Raw genomic sequence first — 24,183 nt, 5'->3', positions numbered from 1 at the left:
GCTAAGCCCAAAGGAAGTCCGCTAGCGTGGAAAAAGTTCCAAAGTGCTAGCGAAAGTTCGGTGTTCGCGCTGCTGGTTCACGCTGCCATCTCTCAGTAATTCGACCTTTTTGTCTTACCGCCCACTAAACACCTGCGGGATAAATCTGTCGCCATGGGTCAAGGTCGCCGTATGAAGAAGCAGGGCATGCCCGATGTCCTCGACGAATCGCTAGTTACGAGGAAGCGAAAAGATGCGCCCGACGCCGTGAACCCGGAGCGCAAGAAGAGGAGCAGGACAGCTGCAAGGGAAGCTAAAGAGGCCAAGGCCAAGTTGGTACCCAAGACGAGGGTAGCTGGAAAGCCCGTCAAGCCTGTGAAGCAGCCTCTGAAGACGGCTGCAGCTGTCGTGAACGGAGCGAAAGCAAAGGCAAAGAAGGCGGCGCCTCTACCACCTTCGGACGATGAGGATGACATGTCAGACATTGAGGATTCCGATATGGAGAACATCAACGTTACCGGACTTGATGCGCTCGGTAGCGCATCCGAAGGCGAAGACGACGAAGACATGGACGATGACGACTTTGGCTCCGACGTTGTGGATTCGGATGACGATATCAGGCGAGGCGCGGCCATGTGGTCAGACGATGATGACGAGGAGGACGCCGAAGAGAAGCTCACAGCCGCCAACATTGCTGGTCTGTCTACGCGATTGGACATGCAGAAGGCGATTGAGGATGCGGAGGCGCAAGCCGAGTTGGAGGAGAGCAACATGCAAACCAACATCGTCGCAGAGAGGCCCAAGATTCTGGAGGACGAGGACGAGGATGGCAGGCCGATCACAAATCTCGTCAACCAGGACATCCAGCTGTTGCGCACACGACTTACCGACACTATCCGTGTACTGGACGATTTCAAGAACCTGGCTGAGGAGGGGCGAAGCAGGGCGGAATACAGAGCGTCGCTTTTGAAGGACATCTGTGCTTACTACGGTACGTTTATGTTGCATGAGACTCCTACATCTGCGCATACTAATACTATTGACAGGCTACTCCGAATTCCTAGCTGACAAGCTGCTCAACCTCTTCCCACCTCGCGAAGCGCAAGCCTTCTTCGAAGCCAACGAAACCCCCAGACCAGTCGTTATCCGAACAAACACCCTCCGAACACACCGAAGAGAACTTGCGCAAAGCTTGATCAACCGCGGTGTACAACTTGAGCCCGTTGGAAAGTGGTCTAAAGTTGGTCTGCAGATTTTCGATGCGCAAGTGCCGCTCGGAGCCACACCTGTAAGCCTGGCATGTAATGAATGTTTCGAACCATTACTAACCCTTTGTAGGAATACCTCGCTGGACACTACATTCTCCAGGCCGCTTCCTCGTTCCTGCCCGTTATGGCACTGGCACCTCAAGAAAACGAGCGCGTGCTAGATATGGCTGCTGCTCCTGGTGGAAAAACAACACATTTGGCGGCTTTGATGAAGAACACTGGATGCATCTTTGCCAACGATGCCAACAAGGATCGTGCCAAGGGTCTGATAGGAAACATCCACCGTCTAGGCGCGAGAAACGTTATCGTCTCCCACTACTCGGCTCTTGAGTTCCCTAGGGTCATGGGTGGTTTCGACCGTGTACTTCTTGACGCTCCTTGCTCTGGTACAGGTGTCATCGCCAAGGATGCCAGTGTCAAGACCAACAAGACCGAAGCCGACTTCATGAAGCTACCCCATCTCCAGAAGCAGCTGTTGCTCGCCGCTATCGACTCTGTCAACCACCACTCGAAAACTGGAGGATACATCGTCTACAGTACCTGTTCAGTAACTCTTGAAGAGAACGAGCAAGTCGTTCAGTACGCATTGAACAAGCGACCGAACGTCAAGCTCGTAGAGACCGGCCTCACCTTCGGTAAGGAAGGATTCACCAACATCGGCGGCAAGGCCTTCCACCCCTCGATGAAGATGACAAGGAGATACTACCCCCACACATACAACGTCGACGGTTTCTTCGTCGCCAAGTTCAAGAAGATCGCGCCTACCCCGCCCAACGCCGTCGGCGTCAACGAATCCTCAGTTGCAAAGGCCAAGAATACCGCCAACCCCAACGCCCCAGCCACCGGACTCGAGATCGTCGATCGTCGGCCCATCGAAGCGGACAGCGACGATGAATCAGACTTTGGTGGCTTCGACGAGGATGAGGACGAGAAGTACATGGAGAAGGCTAAGGTTAAGACAATGCGCAGGAAGGGTAAGGACCCTAGGGCTGTTGTGCCAAAGGGCGAGAAGGCTGCAAATGGCACTGCTAAGGAAGCAACAAAGGAGACCGCTAAGGAGTCGCCCAAGAAGCCCGCTAAGGAGGCGACCAAGGAGTCGCCCAAGGAGATCGCAAAGGTCAAGAACGGCGACGTTAGCGCAAAGGAGAAGGCAGGCAGGAAAGAGAAGAAGGGCGGTGGTATCGAAGTCGCGTCTACACCCAACGGCGTCAGCGCGAAGGAGACCAAGGTTGAGTCTAAGAAGGCGCGGAGAAAGAGTGGTGATAAGAACAAGGCATAGTGGGGTTTTGAAGGCAGGAAGCACAAAAGCAGGAGTTTGGGCTCTCACTAGATACCAATGCATGCTCGGAAGAGTTTTGTTGTCGCCGAATTGGCTTTCGCGTCGATGTGTGGTGTTTTGATATTTTGTCAATGAGGCTGGATCGCTCTTGCATTTCCTTACTCTCGGCAAAAGATTTCGCGCCGGTCGCTGCTTCCGTCTCAAGACCTTGACAACAAGCCCACGTGCGTGGCAGCTCCTGCCTGTTACACGAGGAAAAGTTTGCATCGCTGTATTTCAAGCGGCTGTCTGCCATTACTCATGATGTCTGACTCGAAATTGCCTACTGCCAAAGAAGCTTGTTAGGTGGACATGTCACCACTGTTTTCAGCAGATCGTCACGATCGTCGCACCCTGGTGGAGATGCCCAACCAATCTTGCTAAACACACGAGCGGGCTCCTTCCCAGGATCTGGTAAGATGAGTTTGCCCACTGAGATCCAAATCCCGGGACCTGGTTCTGAAACCCTCTGCAGCCTCGATTGCAAACTCTGTACCTGCGCGATCGAGCTTCGATGCGCGGAAAACGTCTTCGTGGCTTCTAGCGATGCGTCGATGCCTCTGACGTACAGCGCCGCCAGTGCGCCCGTTAGACTCCGCAGCTACCCCGGAGTACCTCCACATTTCATCAACCTCAACCATCCTTCCACTTCCCGAAAATCAGCCTGGAAGAGAGACGTTCATCGTCGCAGTAAGACCGAGGTGACGGCACGGCACATGTCAGGCATGACCGCTCCGTCGACCACTCATCATCGACACCGCGATGCAGATGCTGCGCCGTAAGCACACGTCCCCGAGTCATCGCGTCGGTCCAAGCAATGCCGAGCACTGAACATCGAAGGGAAGCGAAAGGAAGCGAAGGCTTATTGGCTCAAGGGATTGTGCAGCAACTTCTACACAAGAGAACAACAACTGTCACGAGCACATATTCCAGGGCCCCCGTTTGACAGGACGACAAGAAAACATGACGCTGCATCCGACGTGTAGCGCTCTCATCTTCGCTGTGGTCATCTTGGTGTTGCGCGGGGAAAACATTTCTCTGCCAATGTTCAGCGCTCCGAGAATCATACCGACGAGTCTCCACTCTGGAGTTCCTGGGGTTGCAAGGAGACAATCGGCCCATCCTTTTTCTGACATGCCGAACGGTTGACGCGATCATTGGGAGCGGCAAACTTCTGGAAGAACGCGTCGCCTTGCCTGCAGAATGTGCGGCATTTCCTGCGTGATGGTTTTGCCATGGCACGCGCTCGTACCGGAAGGGGAGAATTGGCATAATGCTTTGCCCTTGAACATCGTCTGATTGAGCCACCACTTCGACAGTCCTTGTTCACTCTCGTGACGAACGTGCTGCTTGGACGATCGCGACAGGCTTCTATGATCGCTGTCTTGTCCTCAGCCTCCGACGTAAGTGGTGTGAGGGAAGTCAGCCTGCCGAGTACGGGGTAATAACCAACTGCGGTACGCTCCATGTTATGATGCGGGGCATACCATGCAAGAATGGTTGGCTTGGGAAACCGACTGGGATTAGCAACTTGTGATATGGCACTGAGGTGCAGCGGCATGGGACAAGGGTTTGTCGGGATCGCGAGCTGGATGGAGAGATGCTCGGAGCTTGCATCCTGAGATAAAGAGTGACTGCGCGCTCCATTGAACGGCTTGACTACGCGTCTCGAGTTTCGCGACATCGCCGATTGCCATCTCTAAGAAGTCAAATTGAACTTTGCCATCATGGGTTTCATGCTCAAGCCCCCGCCAGACACAGCTGGCAAGGCATGGTAAGCTTTCCTGGCCTTTCATACCAGGTACACCACTAACACTTTCTAAGGCCTGCCATTGTAATCGGTCTCTTCGTCGCCTTTGGTGGTGTCCTCTTCGGGTGAGCCTACACGTCGTTGTCGTATCACGCGCAAGTTCTGATCTCCCTAGATATGACACAGGTACCATTTCTGGCATTATTGCCATGGACTACTGGAAGAAGGAATTCTCCACCGAACCAGATCTCAGTATCACAGCAGCTCAGGACTCTCTGATCGTCTCCATTCTCTCAGCTGGCACCTTCTTCGGTGCTTTGACGGCTGCGCCGTTTGGTGATCTACTTGGCCGCCGCCTCGGTTTGATGGTTTCTGCCGGTGTCGTCTTCAACCTCGGTGTCATTCTGCAGACGGCCGCGACAGCGCAACCATTGTTCATCGCCGGTCGTTTCTTCGCCGGTTATGGTGTTGGTCTCATCTCAGCCCTGAGTAAGTCGGCTCTGTTCTCGTTGTTCTCCCCTTCCCGGCGTCGTGGGGCTGATCGTCAATGGTGGCTGACGCCCCTCGCCCCGCATCGATGAGGCTCTGCGGGGCATCTGGCTCGCTTGCACAGAAGCTAACAAGACAACAGTTCCCATGTACCAGAGTGAGACTGCGCCAAAATGGATTCGCGGAACGATTGTAGGAGCTTACCAGCTTGCTATTACGATTGGATTGCTGCTCGCGGCCATTGTAAACAATTCGACTAAGGACCGCAATGACTCTGGATCGTACCGTATTCCAATCGCGGTGCAATTCCTATGGTCTATCGTTCTTGTCGGCGGGTAAGTGCAGTGATTTCAACTACATGATGGCAGCTGCTAACCCTTCGCTAGACTATTCTTCTTGCCAGAGACGCCGAGATATCTCATCAAGATGGACCGATACGAGAAGGCTGCCGACAGTCTCGGCAAGCTCCGCCGTCTCCCAGTGGATCACCCGGCCATCGTTGAGGAATTGAACGAGGTTCAGGCCAACCATCTTTATGAGATGTCGTTGGGCAAGTCTACATACGCCGACTGCTTCAAGGGAACGCTGGGCAAGCGTCTCGTGACTGGATGCCTACTGCAGTCGCTGCAACAGCTTACTGGTGTAAACTTCATCTTTTGTATGTTCTCTCAACGGCGCAAATTTGCGGCTCCCTCTAATATGTCCAGATTACGGTACCCAATACTTCCAGAACGCCGGCTTCCAAGACCCCTTCATCATCCAGGTCATCACCAATTGCGTCAACGTTGCGTCTACATTCCGTAAGCCACCGCGGTTCCAGCCAAACGAAAACAGTACTGACTTTCGGATTTCTAGCGGGTCTCTACATGGTTGAACGCCTCGGTCGACGCAACCTTCTTCTCCTCGGAGCGATAGGCATGTGCGTGTGTCAGTATATTGTCGCGATCACAGGAACGGTAGCCGGCACATCCGATCTCGCAGCTCAACGTGCCGCCATCGCTTTCGTGTGCATCTACATCTTCTTCTTCGCCAGCTCCTGGGGTCCAGTCGCTTGGGTTGTAACCGGCGAGCTGTACCCGTTGAAGGCACGCGCCAAGTGTCTTTCTATGACCACAGCATCCAACTGGTATGTTCACAGACAATGATCATGGTATCGGAAAAGACTAACGCCATATTCCAGGTTGCTCAACTGGGCGATTGCCTACTCAACCCCATACATGGTTGACGAAGACCACGCAAACCTGGCATCTAAGGTCTTCTTCGTGTGGGGTTCATTCTGTTTCGTCTGCATCGCCTTTGTGTAAGTCCTTTTTCCCTATACACCATCCTACCCAACCCCAAACACCCGCGTGACAAACGCTGACACCCCTTCCCCCACAGCTGGTTCATGATCTACGAAACCAAGGGCCTCAGTCTCGAACAAGTCGACGAACTCTACGGCATCGTCAGCAAAGCGTGGAAGTCGCAGGAGTTCCGTCCCGCTGTCCAATTCGCCGAAATCGATCCCAAGGGTGGACACGACATAAATCTGGGCGAGGTGGCGCAGAACCAGGAGAGGAAGAGGAGTGTGCAGCACGATGAGGCTGTCGCAGTGCCCAAGATTGAGACTTAGGCTTAGGGCGAGGGAAGTACGAGGGGACGTGGACTTAACTGGGAATATGAGAAGGAGGGTGTGTGGATGGATGAGGGATGGTACATGCGAAAGCATGATAAATAGGGAGGAGCGGAGGATGTAATGTTGCATCGAACTAGATGCTTTCAGCCAGACGATGGCGAACAATGAATTGTTCGCTATTGCATTACGCATTACCACGACTTTGTCTGCTTACCCAACCCCATCATCTCTCCCCTCCTATCTCACCAACTCCTGCTCATCTCTTGCAACTGTCTTCTTGCCTGCATCATATGCCAATTAGTCCACGGGTCGTCACCCCGATGCTCAGGAGGAATTCGTATAGCCTCCTGCCCCGGTACGTACTCGCGCTTACCGTAAGACCCTTGTGGCTTCTCGTCCTGGAAGGGATTGACGAAGCGGGGGTATTTGGAGTCTTTGGGTGGTGGTGGGGTTGTGAGTGGGGGTGTAGAAGCTTGCTGTTGCTGCTGCTGCTGGACTTGTGCTTGGGCTTGTGCGTATGCGTGTGCGTGTGCTTGGGCTTGGGCTTGGGCTTGGGCTTGTGCTTGTGCTTGTGCTTGTTGATAGTACTGCTGCTGGAGCGGATGTTGAAACCCTTGCGGTGGATAGAATGGGTGTTGCATGTTTGGTAGGCCCATGACGGGCATGCCCATGCCTCGCCCCGCACCGGCCATGCCGGCCCCCAAGCCAGGCACGCCCATCCCTCCAGGCCAAAATCTTGGGTCCATGCTTTCTTCTTTGGGAACTTTGGAAGTCAATGTCGTTCGAATGCGAGGAGTGTTGCGTTGAACGTTGCCACGAAAGTTGGTAGTTTGCGGCGATTGGCGAGACAGTCGGCTCGAGATTGAGGTTAAGAAAGCACGGTGTCAATGAGGTCCATGGTTTTGCTGTGATGTCTTGCGATGATGCTGAGAATGTCAGCCAGCAGGTGGGTAGATTCGGAAATCCGGGATGTGAAGCAAAGAAGAAGAGAAAAGGCTTTTAATAGTTGAGACGGCGATTTGCGTCGATGATGGAGTTCTTCGTTGTTAAAATAAGAACATTTCATTCACACATGGCGAACAGCTCGTCATACCACATCATATCTCACTCGGAAGACCTATCGAAGTATGCAAACACTACATGTGTGCCTGCAACGTCATTCCTCGTCCGCGTGGGGAAGCCTTGTCGCAGTTGCCTAAATCCCCGGTCACTGTCACCCGTTGTTACTGTTGTGGACGCGTCACGTTCACCGTGACTTTTCGCGTTTGTTTGTTCGTCGCGTGCCCTTCCCTTCTGAGCCAGCGTGTGAGTCACACGCTTTTCGGATATTAGCGGCTATTGTACTCAGCAGAACGCGCGACGACATCGGTGTGGCGAAGATGCTGCCGCTCTCATTGGCGTAGAGGATGAGGTATTAGAGCGACTTCATGTCACTCATTTGGTCGTTCACGTCATCACCATCAGTAGCAGTAGCATCAGCATCATTGAGGTCATCATAGAGGTATTCAAGTTTCCATTACTCGAGTACCTAAACTTTTCATCCGTGAAGCGGGTATCCTATCCATCAATCATGTAGTGCAAAGACCATGCCAAGTGCTAGCAAGGCCGACGTAGGTGTCTCAAGCCAAGTAGTCACATCGACCCATGAAGAAGATAAACACCCAGTGTGTTCATGTAGCCGTGTCGTATCATACCATATCCAGACTGCAAAACCAGCAGCCAAAATGAAGAAACCGTGAACCGTGAATATCGTGCTATCATAAAGAAACCGTCCATCATACTGGCAACAACGGTTAGCAAAGCGATCATAAGGCACATGAGTTGTTCTTACAGTCGTGTAGGCGTAACCTTTACTCGCGTGAAGGCGGGTGACGAGGCGAGGTGCTTTTAGTTGAAATGTCCCGCGTTGAAACCATAGCCATCATAAGCCTCGGCCATGGGTACGTCGACGTATGAACCCTGAGTGAAACCGCAGTTCGCGAAAACGTCGTGAGGAAACGAATCAGGGATATGACCGGCCTCTAGCGGCGGTAGCCCATCTTGCGGCGAGCAAGCCAAACCAAGGAAACCTTGGGCTCCTCGCTGTCCCGACCCGTGCCACACAGGCGAGTGGCCACTAACATCTTGACCCTCTTCCACTTGGAAACTATAAGGACTCTCGTAAGCATGGCCCGACAGAGGGGACATCTCGGGAATGAACGCACTACGTGGGTGCCTAAGAAGAGCCTCGTTGTCCTCGTCGACAAGCTCGAAAGAGTCAAGATCAACAGACTCCATCTCTCTACCGTGGTAGTTTGCACCGGAGCCATACATCTGAGTATCGTCCACGAACTTGTTGACCTCAAGGTGGGTCTGGGCGTCGTTGCGGTAGAGGGTAGGCCTGCGTTGGGCGACAGGGGACTTGTGACCGCTGACACCGAAACCCTGACCAACCTTGGACGCATCACCGTCGGGCTGGAGATAGTCTACATCAGAGTCCTTGTTGTGAGCACGGTGGGAGTCAATGTTGAAGACGTCGTCATCAACCACGACGGGCTTCTGGTCTTGTGCCTCGTTGAGAACTTGGACCTTCTCCTTGGACTCCTCGCGGACAGTATCAGCACCGGCCTTGTTGAAACCCGGAGAGTGCTTGACGCCGACAGATTTTGATACTGGAACCTTTAGCTTTACGATCAAGGACGGACGGGAAGGAGTCAGTGGGTCCTGACCAGCGTTGGTCTGAGAGTTGGTGTTAGCAGTGGACGACAAAGAAGACGAACGTTTGTTCTTGCGCGTCCACGCCATCCTCAACGATGGAATTTGGTAGCCCTCTGCGATCTGTTTGCCGCGCAACTTCAAGATGGCCTGCTGAAGTGCGCCAGCAGTACAGCTCTCGCCGACAACCTGGCCAGCCTGGTCGAACGGGATCTGGACACCAGTCTCACCACAGGCCCAGACGATACCGAGGACTACATTCTTCCAATCGTTGTCACTCCACTTGAGTAGCTTGGGACGAGGCTGGCGTGGCTTGCGGGGAGCGCCATCCTTGTTGATCTTTGGGATCTTGGATGGGGGGTGGTCCTCGCGATCGCTCTCGGCGTAATCGCTGTCATATGTTGGGGTATAACTCACAGAGCCACCGTTGTTCACCGGAGCTTGAGCTGGGGCAACATAGGCTTGCATAGCGTGATACTGACCGCGACGGTGCATATCGCTCTCGAAACCGTAGTTGACGTAGGAATTGTCAACCTCGGGACCGCGGTAGGTCTGGATAGGTCCGTTGTGCTGCAGGAGGTTCTTGGAGTGACACTCAGGTGCGGGCATAGTGCGATTACGCTTGCGATTGGGCTTGTGTGTTGGTGTGGTCGGTTCCTCGTTGAAGAGGCTAACCATGTTTAGCTGGTTGTTGTGGAAGCGGGACATGATATCCAGTAGCTTACGTTCAAGTCGTAGCAATGGATCAAGAACCAAAGCGCTCTCTGCGTTGGAATTAGCAAGAGGTCAAGCAAAGGCGCAATGCGTACACCAGAGTGGGCGTGTTGTGTGTGGGGCGGAGAGCGGGGGAGAGTCAACAATGCAAGCTGTAGCGCCACAACGAAGCTGCCAGCGTGCTGCTGAAGCGGGCAAAAGGAGGGTGCAGTGCAGGGGAAGCAGCTGCTAAGCTGCTGGAGGTACGTACCTTTTGGAGATGTGTAGGTGGCGGTGTTTACAGGTGGTGCGGTAAAGACGGACCAGCTGTGTGAGGGACTTAGGGGAGGCAGACGAGGCAGACGAGACGCTAGCGTTATCGAGCTCCCGGGCAGCCCAGTTACGTAGGCGACGAACTGGCTAGTAGGGCGGACGTGCTCAACGTACGCTGAGCCAAGACCACAGCAACACACCCCTTCCTCTTCGCAAACAGGACTAGACGGCGTGAAGCACGGGAGACGCCGGAAGAATGTTCACTCTGAACTTCCTAACCGTAGCAGTCTATATGTCTTCTTTGCCGTCTCCTGTTCGGTGAAGACGAAGAAGGTTTCGCGGGTGCGGTGGCTGACGGCGTACAGTTGAGCCACAAGGTAGGACGCTAAGGGACCACAGATAATCCAAAGCAGTCGAGATGGCGATGTCGTAAAGCGACCACAACCACGTTCCTCTCGATCAGTCGGCAGTTGAAAGTTGGTCGATGTAATTCGGTTCGGGTTCAAGATATCAATTGATGTGTCGGAAAATTGGACGGCCACACAAATTCCAATCAAGTTGCGAAGGCACTGCAAGGTACTGCGTCGGAAGATAAGAATACTCTTCGCAGACTTCCAGTTGTCAACGTTGGTTGGGCATGCAGTTGACTTGATGAACGGTATAAGCGAGGATGTTCAGGTGAGAGAGCGACGTCTTGCTTTTGAAGTTCTGATGTTGTGATCGCAAGAGCCTTTGTGGACGAGGAAAGGTTATGTCAAGGTAAGTTGAAGGCATATATATATATATACCCACAAGTCTCAGCGACGCTTGATATAAGCGGTAACGGCGCGGACTGTGGTGTCTCGAAGCCTGGGTGAGCGACAACACGTGAGCAAAAGCTCATGTACATGTACTACCCCGCGCTTCAAACCCTTGGTGACGTGGGAATCCGGGTGGCAAACTGGCGGTAAAGGCCGATAGTCGGCGTCGATGAGCTGACTACAATCAGAAAGTCGTATTGTATTGTCTGTCTCGCCGTGGATATACGTTGCCTATTGTGGTGGCTGCGGGCCATTAGTATTCACTGAGCCCACGTTGCGGGTCGTGTGCTAATGGTGTGTACTTCCAGAATGTTTGAGTCCCGAAGGAGCCCTTTTTAGATCCCATCTCTTTTAGTATTGTTCGCAAGAAAAGCCTGACTAGCAGTGTACCTTTTTCGCTCGATCATGTTGTGAACGAGATGCCTGAACAAGCTGACAGTACCAGAGTGTAATGGCTGGTTGCAATGGCTTGTGAAAAATGTTCAAGAGACAGAGCAAGAAACCTTCTGGTAGATCGAAGGCCGAGGTGTAGACAGGAAAGTGTGTGGAAGTGGAGATATGGCAAACCCACAATATAACGAAGATGACATACCCGGACTTAAACTTGACAGTGTAAGAGAACCTCTCACATCAGTGCACCTTACCTTTTGTTCGGCAAGCGGAAGAAACCTACCGCTAGGGTATCTAGATACTAAATGCAAACCGAATGGCAAGATATTGAACCGTGAACATCAGCCCGAACCGAATGGGAAGGGCAGGATAGGTATCGATGCTAGGCTCCGTAGCCAAGGGTTTGATGTTGTTGAATATCCGGAAAAAGGTCCAAAGATGATGGGCGCGCGCGATAGAAGCTTTTACATACTGCCGGCTGGGTTTACCAGCTGGTATTGTTTCCGAACTGGAAGGCGAAAGCTCTGTGAGGGAAGATGTACATGAGCCTTGCCAGATACTTGAACTTTGGACCTGATGATCGCAATATCTACGACTCGCGCTGGCATGCTAGATAGACGCCTTTGTGGGTTTGTACAGCTGCCTGAGACTCTGTTCGACTTCCTAGGCAGTCGATAGCCACCCCGAAGCACGGGTTAATGAATGGGAAGGAAGGCCTTCAAGATTGGTGCGGAGTCCAGAGGTGCGGTTACACTCAGACGGTAGGCGCTATTTTGATGTTGATACAGCTTACACGGAAACGTTGACAGCTTACAGCGGAAGCATACTGCTGATTGTTTTATCGAAGCTGTACCGTCATTACGCAGGCAGTGCGAGCTCGAGCGACAGAGTCGAGCGTAACGATTGAGAGTCGGCGAAGGAGAGGTGGGCGGCCAGATCGTGTTTCTGCGAAGCGGTGTGGTCGCTGCAGCGCTGTAGGTCATCAGTGTGCGATGTTTGTCTGCGTGCTTGATGTCGCAACGACAACGGGCCTCATCGAGGGTCAGACTGCAAAGGATACCCTGACGGAGATCAAGCGGAGGTGCATAGCCTGTTACCATTCAGAGCTGCCATCGCGCTTGCCAGGAAATTCAGACGCAGTTGCGGAAGTGGCTCGTCGCGCCGGCGATGACTATGCATGGCGATGGAGGCGGGCGACGCGCTGTGTCGCCGAAGAGGATATCCAGGGGAGCTGAAGCGTACTGACGCGTATGAGAAGCTCTTTTGCATTAGTTGCGGCAATGGGAAGGGGGTTCGTGCTTGGCGAAAGTCGCAGAGGAAGTCGAGGCAGGGGTGGTCAGTAAACAAGAGGGGTGTGGAGGGAGTGGGCAGAGGTGCGATTAGAGTTTCTGGCGCTAGGAGGGCGTTCAGCAGGGACGATGCCCCATCGGTTCCTGTCCTTGGCAGAATCTCGTCCATAAGGCAGGCAGGTGCACAACATTGGAAGGTCAACAGATGGTATATTTTGGGTCTACGAATATAGTACTGTATCTAAGAAACTATCTGTTTGAGTGTTAGCATCTGTCTGCATCGTAGTAGGGTTGAGGTAGGGTTGAGGTAGGGTTGACTTGCCTGCATCTATCCTACATGGTATGCATTTCCTCCTGAGCCCGATTCCAGATGCGGTACATCCAGTAGCTCTTGCCACGATTCGGAAGCTGCTCCTCCGGACCTTTCTGATTAAGTGCATCCCTTCAGTGCTGTTGTCTTGCAGTCGCTCCACGGCGTGGCGTCTCCGCGGGGCTGGCCTCGCTAACTCATGCGCGAATGATTCGGCCCGACTCCCTCTGCTCTGACGTACGAACTCGCATCGATGCCGTAGCTCTGTGCAATACACGTCGACGACGGAGTCGTTACTTGCCAGCTGCTGTGTGCACGGTGCGGCTGTCCTTGCTCTTGAACTTCGCCATGTCCGCATGGACCTGGATCACCATCGCGCCTCCCTCCTGAATTTCTCGCCTCAGCCCACACACCAACTCGCCACCAACCACCAGCTCCACGAAATCGGCTCCACATCGCTACGACGCGTTCGCTATACGATATAGAAATGAAGACTCGAGCCTCTGAGATGCACATGTCTTCCGAGTCCGCCCAGCGCCTCAGCCGCCGAGATGGCCCCTCAGCAAGACATCGTCCCACCCGCCGTACACCCTTGACGACGACCTCGACCGCGACTCGCAGCTCGCAGCTTGCCGCTCGCCTGTAGTGGCACCTTCAGGAAGGCACATAGTAATATGATACCAGGAAGGGCTGCTTTGGATCGAACTGGTGTGCTTCAACGCGACGCTTCCCCTCACCCGGCAGTCCGCGTCGTTCTCCCATGCCCAACATGCCTCGAGACAACTTCTCTAGGGAGCTTGGTAAAGGCAAAGTAACACTGGCTTGCTTGCGCACTTCACTTCTGTTGCCAGGTTTACAGCTCCATGGACATCGAACCTCGAACAAGCTTCGGGGGTGTCTCCAAGCGGCGCCCACCTTGCATACAGCTCGCGTCGGATCACCCACCTACCCCTCGAACGCTCGCGATCCCACCTCGACTGCCTCTATACCTGCGGCCACTCCGTCCGCTCGGTACTCTTGCTGTTCCGGATTTGAGACCTCCGCGGAAGAGACCACTCGCTTGGCCAAGCTCCGAATGAACATCTCCCTCGACGTAGGAAGCTACAACGCCTTCAGGGAGAGACATGCAGGCCAAACAACTACCAGCCACAGGGTACTTGAGTACTCGGGCAGCGTTGTCGGCTTTCACCTTTGGCTGCAGCTATCCACCAACCTCCGTTGGCGAAGCGGTGGTAAAACTCCGACTATGCTGACCCTTCGGAGTTCGACTTCGCACTGTAACCTTTACCAAAATTCTAGGTAACATTCGAGCGAGACCTCTCTCCGTCGCTCACCACAAGCGCGTTAGCCGGAGCCATGCTGGCATCGCCAAACCTCCAAGAAATGCCAATCGAGTCCTCTTCCTTGTCTGCACAAGCGTCCTACGCCCGAAGGTTCACGAACTACGATCTCCCTTGCCTATCGACATCGAGTACGCGAGTACTACAATCCCATACTTCGGCTGTTTCGCATCGACACAACGTCCGTCTCTGTCTCGCAGAAGATCTGGTAAGAGAAGGTAATGGGTACGTTGCGGGTTGTGGGCCACAAAAGGAAGTTTGCAGCGGTTGCTCGGTCGGCAAATCGACACACAATTTCGCATCATCTCGTTGTTGTTCGTTCGGCGGAAGCTCGCTGGCATGGTCTCCACAGCTACAGTCTTCGTCATGCAACAGCTATGATGCGTCGCCATGCTGATACCGAGCCCTGCATCAGGCGTAGGGACACAGACCGCAAGAGCCTTGCGCGTTGTACCGCAGAACCAGTCGACAGAAGAAAGCAGGAGCGGACGGGCAGACGATGCGAAACTCGCATCGAACAGCTTAATCGCTGCAACAACAACGGCTCCTGCGCATGCTCGAGGCACACGAGGACATATCCAGTCTTGCTGCAAATCGAAAGCTGCGCAATCTTTGGCGTTCAGAGCGTCACCTCGCTCACACTTGCATGGAGTAGGCTGGCTTTCCGATGTATCACTACAAGTCGGCAACAATGCAAGGCCTGCGTCTGATGCTACAGACTGTTGCAAAACGATTTGGCCTTATGGGGTGTCTCACCTTAGGTACGACGTGGATGCACTACAGTCTGAACTTTAGCGAGCGTATCATCTCCTAGCTGAAGCCACTACTGCGGATTAGAGCATCAGCAACTTCGCAACATCCCGTCGGCCTTGATCGTGTCTGGACTGGATACACGAGCGCGTTCACGATCGTTGCGACAGCTTGTACCTGAATGTATCGTCCCGTACTCTCCCACGGGGCCCATCGACGAAGTCATGCCGAGCCTTGCATAGTGCTTGTCGGGTCGACAAGTGCAGGCCAGTTCTTCAACTTCAGTCGACCAGACCAGGGTATCTGACGTAGTCGGCAAAGAGGTGCTGAAATCACGCGTCTTGAACCGTCGGTCGACGGTATCAGGCTCCTCCACCTGCGTGGCCCCTCTGGTTTTGGGCTGGCAAGGTCCTCCAGCCGTCGGTAAACTTCCTTGGGTTTTACACTCACCAATGCTTTGGCAATGCCGACAATTCATCCAATCAGTATTAGGTTCAAAGGCGCAGACGCATGAGTCTAGCGACCGCAACGACCTATCTGCCCTCAAGACGCTATGTTTCCGTCGCGAATGCGTGCTTGATACACCGTTCCCCTGGGTACATCGGCAAGTTTGTCATGGTGGCATGTCAAACAAGTTACCTGCGACCTCGTACTTTGAGAAGATGTCAAAGAGTAAGACGTCCGAGCAAGACTGATGGCTCCATGTATCGACAGTCTGAGCTCTTGTTCCAAGCTCTTATGGTCATGGTTCCAATGTTCGACTCCGTAAACCATCGTTACGGCGTCCAACCACAGAAGAGTTGTCCAGCCGAAGTCAGATTCGCCAGCGAGATATCCGTCCAGGTCTTCATTCGGCGCCACTAGTCATGGCATTGATACGGTGGTTGCCACGTCCAGGGCCGGTATGTCAAGCTCCAGGACCGACAATTTTGTTTCCCAGTGCATCCGCTGAGTAGCTGAGCACTCGTGTCGCGAGAGATATCGTTTGTTGAAGCTGCTCGCGCAGGCTTCTCAGCGCCGATATTCCTGGTGGCTGAGAGGTTCACGCCGCCGGAGAGCCATAGTCAGGAGACTTCCGCCTGCCTCACTACGTTATGTTTGTGCGGTGTTCGCATCGTTGGTCGCGGCGACTCGCGGGCCTCAATCAATTGCGACAAAGCTGTCTTGCATCGTGGCGCGCGTTTGGTGTACGATATTGCCGGCTTGTGGGATGTATCTATCCGATGGTAGAGGGACCGCCCGATCTTCGCGTGTGCAGGGCTTCACCCCCGCCCTTGAGCTTGTCCGGTGATGAAGAAGGATCGAGTGCCACGGCGGCTTCCGGTGGGCTCCAGAACCACTGCAAGCAGTCTGGTGGCTCCGGTGCCGTGATGCTCTGCCTGGAGATCGCTTTCTGTCGTATGTCTCGTGGTGCTGCATGGATCTGGGATGCGTTCTTCGTGCGCCTGGCGGGGCGATGCAGCCTGTCGGTGCTGCTTCCGTGCCTCCGTATCGGCGTGGTAAAGCAGGGCGCCGAAGTAGCGCTGGTGATCGAATGTTCCAAGGACGAGCAACTCGAGAACGACTGTTGCTGCGGCGGAGCCGATCGCAGCGGTGTTGAAGACTTCGTGGACAGGGCGTTGGGAGTTTTGGGCATCGCACAAGATCTGCGATCAAGTCAGCCCGACAGGAAACGACTCGCCTTCCTCTCATCGTCACGTCTTCTGTATCAGACGACTCTACCTTGACGACACTGCTATCGCGTTGTCGCGGTGGGAGGTGTCGGGGTGGCGGAGGTGATGGAGTGCGGACACCACGGGAGTCAACAAGACTCGCACTTTGCAGACGTGAGAACCATCATGCGAGCGGCGCAACAACAAAAGCCGCACGTAGAGCCTCCATCGTATCGTGTCTCTTAACGGGACGTCACAAGGATGGCGATGCAGGGGCTTCAAGACCACTCTTACAGTTTGTGCGCTGGCCGTGCACCTGCGCTGCGCATGCAAACATGAGGCTGCGTCTACACACCCCAATCAGCGTGATGAGATGGAGTGTCATACTTGCAAAGTGCTCCTCAGACATAGGCACAGAGTGTACTGGTGTCTCGCTGCGGAACAAACTTTAGAGATTTCTGATCGCGACAAGTCGGTGCAGCTCCCTGCATGACACGCTTCCCTTATATTTGCATCAAGCTGCAGCTCAGGTGGACAGCTCAAACTCAAGACGGAGATGCCTTGAGACTTGTTGTGGGCGGAACGCATATCGAATTGCAAGACGTGAAGGCCGCCTAATTAGGGCTTGTCCATGGCCAGCCCTATAAACGACCCAACATAGGACGATGGACGTACAGAAGCAAGACAGGCATGAGATGGTGGAGAAGAAGGAGCTACTCGACGACGGCCTCTCCATTGGTCACGCAAAGTGCCTGGATGGTGACCCTGTCGCCGCCGTGCCTGCCCCACACCCCCGCGATGCCAATCAGACGATCCCGCCAATCTCCTTCACCAAACATACCGAAAGTAAGTTGTTGTCGTTATATATACAAAGAATTTCTGGATATTTCCATCAAAAGGTCCCAGGTGTCGGGTTCCTGGTAGTAGTGGCTACCAGGCGCCTTGCATTGGTTAGAGGATCGGACCACTGTTCATCACTTGAATGAATGGTTGGCTAACATCACCCAGGTTCGATTCTCCGCCGTGTCTTGTTACCATTGAGTAGCATGTAATTCCTGGCTTTTTTTGCCTTTGCTTTTGCACCCACACACCATACATCATCGAATCAGCCCATATCTGGTCAACTGTTCACAGTGCAAGATCAGATGCTTTCACATCTCTTTTTGCATCATCAAGCATGCTCTGTAGGGTATGACTTGGTAGATGTGGCATACAGATGGTCTAGCTGGTGACATGTATGCGCTATCTTTCAGCTTATCATAACGCATACTGGTCTTGAAGCCACTTTTGATGCGCATGCTTGCTTGTCCGCCATTCTAGAGGGAAGCGAAGTTAAAGAAGCTGGCATCTGTTGTAGATGTTACATGGCTGGTCGACAGCGGACTTCCGAGCATCTCCGCATGTGAGACATCATCGCGGGCTCCTTGCAAGAGCCTCAAGTTCCAGACTGGAGTCAGCATCTTAAAGCAACCGGCAGCATGTCGATTTTCTTTCAGATTTTCTGACTGCGCAAACATGATCATATCCATTGGAGGAGCTCGAAGGACCAACCTTGTCTGATTGCAACGTCGCAACGTCGCAACGCTGCACCGCTGCAACTGGACATGATCTAGATATCAAGGCCCCTATTCATCGGTCTTGGTGCGGACTTTGGCGGTTATGAAGATGCCACACGATGTGGGCTTGTCAGGGGTTACCTGAAGGTAGCGCAAGTCTGCTGTTCGCTGAGTGGCACTCATCTCCAGAATCGCGATGAGGTGCATATCGCGGACATGATCTACAACAACGAATGTCCTGCAACAGTTCGCTATTGAACGATGTGAGGAGATGGCCAAAGATGTCAGCAAACTTTCGGCATTTGAGCAGCGGACATACGGGCTGCTGAACAATCTGCGGTTTTGATGCATTGGTGTCGAGCGGCACGCGCATCGAAACGCATCTCACTTTACGCCCCTCGACACGGAAATCCCTTATTTGCCTTCTTTGCATCGTCTCAGATTTCCATGAGGAGGATGTCCGTTGCGCAACGGCGTCTACCAGCGGAATATGTGAGGATCAGTTACTTCAGGGGCTGGCTCGACAAGAAACTCTCATGAAGCTAATCTGATGGGTCACGCATCGCGGGGCGTCTCTTTCAAGTCCGCCATTATCACGGAACAGCGTCACGGAGTACAACTGGCTGTGCTTCAAATCAACGCCCTTCGGCTTTTTGCCTTAGCATACATCATTCCAAAGGTATGTCCTTCATCCGGATCGACTCGAAAGCTCTTCGACGCGTCATCTTCGCTCCCTCGTTGGATCGACTTTCCCGATCTTCAGGGGTGAGAGATTCGCTCACCTTGGAGGACCATATATCGTATCTATCTTGGCCCAGTTAGAGATCAATTCTTAACAGAACTCTGCTGCTGCGATCAGCATTTTATTTAAGTACTTCGATACTCACCCCAATCCCGCCTTACCCTGTCGTCTTCTGCTTGGAGGTAGCCAAGCCTGACTCGCCCGGAATCACGACTCCAACACCTGTGCTTCAGTGGAATGGGTTCACGCTATACACTTTCGATATTAACGGCTTGATGTACCGGATTTGCTTATCAGCCTGTCGCTACGAAGATGTACCGGTTCAAGAGAAGGCAGAACTCATCACGTATGAAGACGTCGAAGCTTACGACTGCGGACATGGGCTCAGGCATTATCGGAGTCACGCTCAAGAGTCAAAGACTATCAACAACGATATCACATACTTCCAACGAGTAATGCGCGGCATCACGGACTCGAGGCGACGTAAGCAACAACGAGATGCGGCTGCGTGGGGCCAACTTCACCCATAACTCGTCTCAACTTGTTCTGGGTACCACCACAAACGCGCATTGAATACAATCACAACTGCTGAGGGTACTTGCGCTACATGATAGCAGTTGCGTCTTTTGATCCCGATGCGCAATGCTGAACGAATGCATGCCGTGGGTGCAGGCGTGGGTGCAGACGTGGATGTGCGGACATCCGCTGCCACACATGAGCGACGTCAGACCGGACCGGCATGCAGCGCAAACACCACGAGTTAAAAGAGTCTTCAATGCTTCGGGAGATATGCGCCATCGAGGCTACCCTGATCCTACCAGGCTCGACGTACATGTCATGGCTGGTTGTCTACATGGCCTGAGATGTCACACACGCTCCGGAACGTGCAACTCAGGCTACAGGAGCGAGCTCAACGCGACGAGCGGCAGCTCACGCCTAAGCGGAGCTTCGTCCTACTGGCAGACCCCTGCCACCTCGCCGCCGTGGGCGATGTGAAGCAGTCTCTGCACTCGCCGCCGCCGCCCCGCCCCGCGTAATCCCCGCACAAGCACGCGCCCCTTCGCGCCTCGAAAATCAACAAAGGCCACCATAGCAACCTCGAAGTCCTTTGGCTATATAATTGCTCTAATCTCGCCAATATCTCGTACGGCGTTGGGATGGTGACCCAACGTCGTACCCTGGCCGATGAGGCCTTGACAGAAAACAGTTACTAACTTGTGTATCACCAGGTTCGAAAATAGGTGGTGGAGTTCCCGCGGTTGAAAGTCCGTAATTTTTGCTCTTTTTTGTTATCTTTTTTACCGCCAAAGCTTACGCTGAGCGTAGTGCGACTAGAGGCTGGTGCAGCCTTGTCATTTCTCTAGTTACTATTCCACTGCTAAGGTAAGATGTGATATCCTATCTAGAGGCAGGTGCAACCTTTTGTGCTTGTGTAGAGCTCCTCTTGTATACTTTCCTCGAGAGGCGAGGCGGGTTGGTTCAGCACGCCCGCTCTTCCGAGTCTTCGCTTCTGCAGCAGCAACAGCAACAGCAGCAGCAGCAGCAGCAACTTGGTTTGCGAAGGACGTCTACTTAGACTTTGCCCTTTTGCGTCTAGAGATGAGACTTAGGAGAAACGCAGCTTCAAGGTAAGCAAGCTGCTTTGACAGCAAGTCTGCGCTTGTCGGCGTGGACATGACATGCCAGCTGAAGGACTCGAGCGCGGATGGCTTAGGCCAGGACGCGACAGCGGGTTAATCTTTTCCAAGCGCAGCATTGGCATAATTGCTATATGCTCGCACTCGAGAAGTACTACTGCAATCCTATGGCCACGATCTATGGAGTATCACGCGAGATGACAGCGATACGCACTGCCTGATCGACTTCAGAAGCGCCAAACCACACCTTGTCGCTGTAATAATCGCCTTGAGGGCCTCGAGGATACCTTACAGCATGCACAGCACAAAAATATAGACATCACGTAGGCCTCACGATCCAGCATGCTGCTGACATTCCTCAAACTTCTATGGTGTGGATACTGCTGCATCGCTGCAAAGGCAGGTATGGGTTTCCTTTCTATTCATGTATCTTTCCTGCCTCATCTATCATGTCCGAGACAGTCCTGCGCCGCGACGCCGTTGTCTAGGTACTAAGAGCTATCCATTACGTCGTGTATCACCCCGTCTATGCCCAGGTCTAGTATGGGGCGAGCTATCGGGCGCGAGGGTACTGCCAATGGTGCCAGTATGGGCTGTCGCGTCAATCCCCCTTGAGTCTTCCGCCCCTACGTCAAGCCAAGGCCAATGGGAGCTACAGCTCGTTTGCGAACAACGATGATCCGGCCATGCGAGTGTCCATGTAGTTTTGGACACTTGTACCGGAGTCCACCTCAGGGTCGAGGAGTACGAAGCGCTCGCCCCGATTTGAGGTGTTGCCGTTGTAGAGGTAGTCGACCCGCGTTGGCGCCATGCGGAGCTTGCGTTGAATTAGCTTGCGGAGGCGGGTCAAACATAGGAGCACGTTGATCTCGAGTTCGAGAATCTCGTCGCGGTCCGCGGCCCTCTTGTCGAAAACTTCCTGTTGCAGAGGATTGGTTAGCCACGATTTCCTAGGCTGGGCGGCTGTGCCTTCGAATCACGACTTACTTGAAGATTCAAGGCAGTCCGAGCATGAAGCCTCTGTCTTCGCTGATCTCCCCAGGCCTGGTAGTGGGCGGCGCGCTCTCCCCAGTATTTGGCCTTGCTGTCGAGAGCTGCGACCTCGCGCTGTATACCTTCGCAGATGACCATCTTCGCCACCTCATCTCTGCGTGTATCGGCCAAGTACATCCTTGTCGCCTCCTCCGACCTCTTCATCTCTAGCGCGGGCATGCCTAGCTCGTATGTACGAGTATCGGCTTCGTCTCCGGTCGCGGGGTGCTTGTGGAGGAAGTGGCTGTATGGCAGCAGAAGGTGTCAGTCGCGGGTCGAAAAACACGCTTTCGCTCGCGCAAAAAAACTTACTATGGGGTTCGGAGAGATATCCTCAACAAGATACCAAAGTCTTGGTCAAATCGGAACGTGGTGGTGCGGGTGTGTGGCGGGGTAGCGAGAGGGAGTTGCGTCTTGATAGAGGCTTCGTCAATACGACCCGACGCTATGACATTTCGACTGTACTCGTCAAACTCTTACACACCCGCTACAGAGGTATTTTGCATCTGCGACGGGTCGCACGACGAGGAGAAGATGCAAATGGCGTGCGAAAGTCTCTTTCCAATTTGTAGGTCATTACACCCTGCACAGCTACCGTTGGACTTCAGACGGCTGTTCACCTCCGGACGAGGCGCAAATGAACCCCTGTATTGATCACGCATCTCTTGTGACTGAACCTACAGCTATGCGCTTGAAGCCGCTTCTGTTTTGGCAACGATAGCCTCACATCACGAAATCATGATTTACGCCCAGCTGTGACTCTTCATCTTCTCAGCAACTCCTCTTCGTTTTCCTCCTTTGTTCGAGCGCCCACATCGCTTTGTTTCCCAGACCGACTACTGCCTCGTTCTTTCTCACGTCTTCTCGCATCGTTGGAGAAAGGCGTCTCGTGGACGAGGAGTACTAAATGCTGGCGAGTATACATGGATATACCGGCCTACTGAGCTTCTGTTACAATGTGAACTCGGTATAATGTAATATTTTCAGGAGCCACGGGCGATAGGAAGGAGGATATAAATGGCCGTTTGACGTCTTGTAGAATTGAAACCCAACAGAACTACCGTCACTGCTTCATAGCGTGCGTAAACATATGAGAGTGATGCTGATTGCAACGAGTCTACCTATTTAGTTCTACACTCTTTTTCTAACACAACAGTCTTGCACCGTAACTCATTTCACATGCACAATGCTCATTACAATCTCGTCCTACAGCTTTGATGCCCATCACTACAAGCACTAAAGCAGCTCACTCCTCCCTCTGGTAGTCACACATCATCTCTGGATGTGGCGTCTATAAATCCGCGACGAGTACAAGCAAGACGAAGCCACAGCGAATCAAAGTTGCTCGGTAGTTTAGCCCAATGGTGTCTACGACCGCCACTCCTCGTCCGCGAAAAGCGAAGACCCGCCCATGTTCTCGTCCATGTAGTGTCGAACGCTAGTCGTCGAATCTAGCTCGTGATTGAGTAGCAGGTACCGATTGCCTATTGAGATGTCAGCGAAAACGGGAAGCTGTTGGGAGCGGTATCTAAGCTGCTAGAGACTGTAGCGCGTTGTTGTTGACTTCCAATATACATTGCTGTAACATGTCGATGGAGATAGAACATACTACTCAAAAGTTAGCGAGGGATCTTGATGGGAGTCTGAGTGCGTGACTGACCCGATTCCAGCATGCTTGCCGCAGTCGACATATCCATCCTCAGTAGCAGGCATACCGAGCTGTTCTTGGAGCTTCTTGCGGGCCGCAGTGATGACGACGAGCTTTTGGATCTGCTTCCCTAGGTCGTAGTGTTTGCCCACCGCATGCGCTGACCATTGTTCCTGCAATGGCTCATTAGCTAATTGCCGATTCGAGATGATGGGCACTAAAAGGGAAGAATGTATCTTGTTTCTCAAAGTACGTACAAGCGAGAGCTGAGCCTCCTGCCTACGGACGCCATTTCGAACTGATTGGAAGAAATCTCGCTCTTGCCGATAGTGGAGGGCCTTGTTGTTGTAGGTCACGGCGTCGCGCTGAAGGTCATCGCAGAGACGCATCTTCGCGTGCTCTTGGCGCTGCTTGTCTTGCCAGAGTTTGCGGAGGCGTTCTTCGGTATTGGTTGAGGACATCGCGGTGATTCTTTGTCGACTTGGCGGTGGAGTAGGTAGTGAGGTCGAGAGACTACAGAATGGTCAGTGATGTAATCGCACGAGATTTGACCTTGGAGGAAGGACCTTGAATGACTTGTGGTTGTTTCAGCGAAGCTCGTGAACGAGAAGTTGAATTCGTTGGAGGGTGGTTTGACTCTTGTCTAGAAGCTGATCGAGGAGCAATGAAAGGTCGGGAGTCTTGTTCAGTCGAGCTCGTCCGATCCTTTCACTGCTCCTAAGCGCTAGAATCTTCGCCATATCGCGAAGGCACCTACTTGTGACACTGAAAGCTGCGGTTGTGTTAGTGAGGTCTTGAGCGGTTGCTTCGCGGTATAAGAGACGCTCCATAACGCGAGCACGACGGAGTAGAAACTCTTGAGCCGATGGTACTGCGTCGAAAACCTTGTGTACTATATGAGTGTTTTGCGCAACAAGTCGACTGAGCGTACTCTACTAAGATGATCTGCAAGTGAAAG

General features: G+C 53.3%; 5 protein-coding genes across 5 annotated transcripts; 2 read left to right on the top strand and 3 right to left on the bottom strand.

Annotated features, from left to right (window-relative positions):
- Nucleotides 1-153: 153 nt before the first annotated feature.
- Nucleotides 154-2,526, top strand: J4E84_003536 (uncharacterized protein; the record flags this gene model as incomplete). Its single annotated transcript, XM_049386148.1, has 3 exons — nucleotides 154-970; nucleotides 1,026-1,267; nucleotides 1,318-2,526. 3 exons carry the CDS (start codon nucleotides 154-156, stop codon nucleotides 2,524-2,526), a joined length of 2,268 nt encoding a protein of 755 aa, XP_049245997.1.
- A 1,766-nt stretch (nucleotides 2,527-4,292) lies between these two features.
- J4E84_003535 (uncharacterized protein) lies at nucleotides 4,293-6,416 on the top strand (the record flags this gene model as incomplete). Its single annotated transcript, XM_049386147.1, has 9 exons — nucleotides 4,293-4,339; nucleotides 4,390-4,440; nucleotides 4,491-4,804; nucleotides 4,947-5,139; nucleotides 5,191-5,462; nucleotides 5,512-5,604; nucleotides 5,660-5,930; nucleotides 5,985-6,104; nucleotides 6,185-6,416. 9 exons carry the CDS (start codon nucleotides 4,293-4,295, stop codon nucleotides 6,414-6,416), a joined length of 1,593 nt encoding a protein of 530 aa, XP_049245996.1.
- A 245-nt stretch (nucleotides 6,417-6,661) lies between these two features.
- On the bottom strand, nucleotides 6,662-7,111 carry J4E84_003534 (uncharacterized protein; the record flags this gene model as incomplete). The annotated part of the gene is made up of 2 exons (XM_049386146.1): nucleotides 6,662-7,032; nucleotides 7,105-7,111. The coding sequence occupies 2 exons, from the start codon at nucleotides 7,109-7,111 to the stop codon at nucleotides 6,662-6,664; spliced, it is 378 nt and encodes a 125-aa protein (XP_049245995.1).
- A 1,195-nt stretch (nucleotides 7,112-8,306) lies between these two features.
- Nucleotides 8,307-9,791, bottom strand: J4E84_003533 (uncharacterized protein; the record flags this gene model as incomplete). The annotated part of the gene is made up of 1 exon (XM_049386145.1): nucleotides 8,307-9,791. The coding sequence occupies one exon, from the start codon at nucleotides 9,789-9,791 to the stop codon at nucleotides 8,307-8,309; it is 1,485 nt and encodes a 494-aa protein (XP_049245994.1).
- An 11,406-nt stretch (nucleotides 9,792-21,197) lies between these two features.
- On the bottom strand, nucleotides 21,198-23,686 carry J4E84_003532 (uncharacterized protein; the record flags this gene model as incomplete). Its single annotated transcript, XM_049386144.1, has 2 exons — nucleotides 21,198-21,495; nucleotides 23,238-23,686. 2 exons carry the CDS (start codon nucleotides 23,684-23,686, stop codon nucleotides 21,198-21,200), a joined length of 747 nt encoding a protein of 248 aa, XP_049245993.1.
- Nucleotides 23,687-24,183: the final 497 nt, after the last annotated feature.

This window comes from Alternaria hordeiaustralica (assembly GCF_023758085.1).
Source record: "Alternaria hordeiaustralica strain BMP 2776 chromosome Unknown scaffold_5, whole genome shotgun sequence".
Classification (NCBI taxonomy): Eukaryota; Fungi; Ascomycota; class Dothideomycetes; order Pleosporales; family Pleosporaceae; genus Alternaria; species Alternaria hordeiaustralica.
The sequence above is the reverse complement of the archived record's forward strand: the minus strand, read 5'-3'. Positions and strand labels throughout refer to the sequence as shown.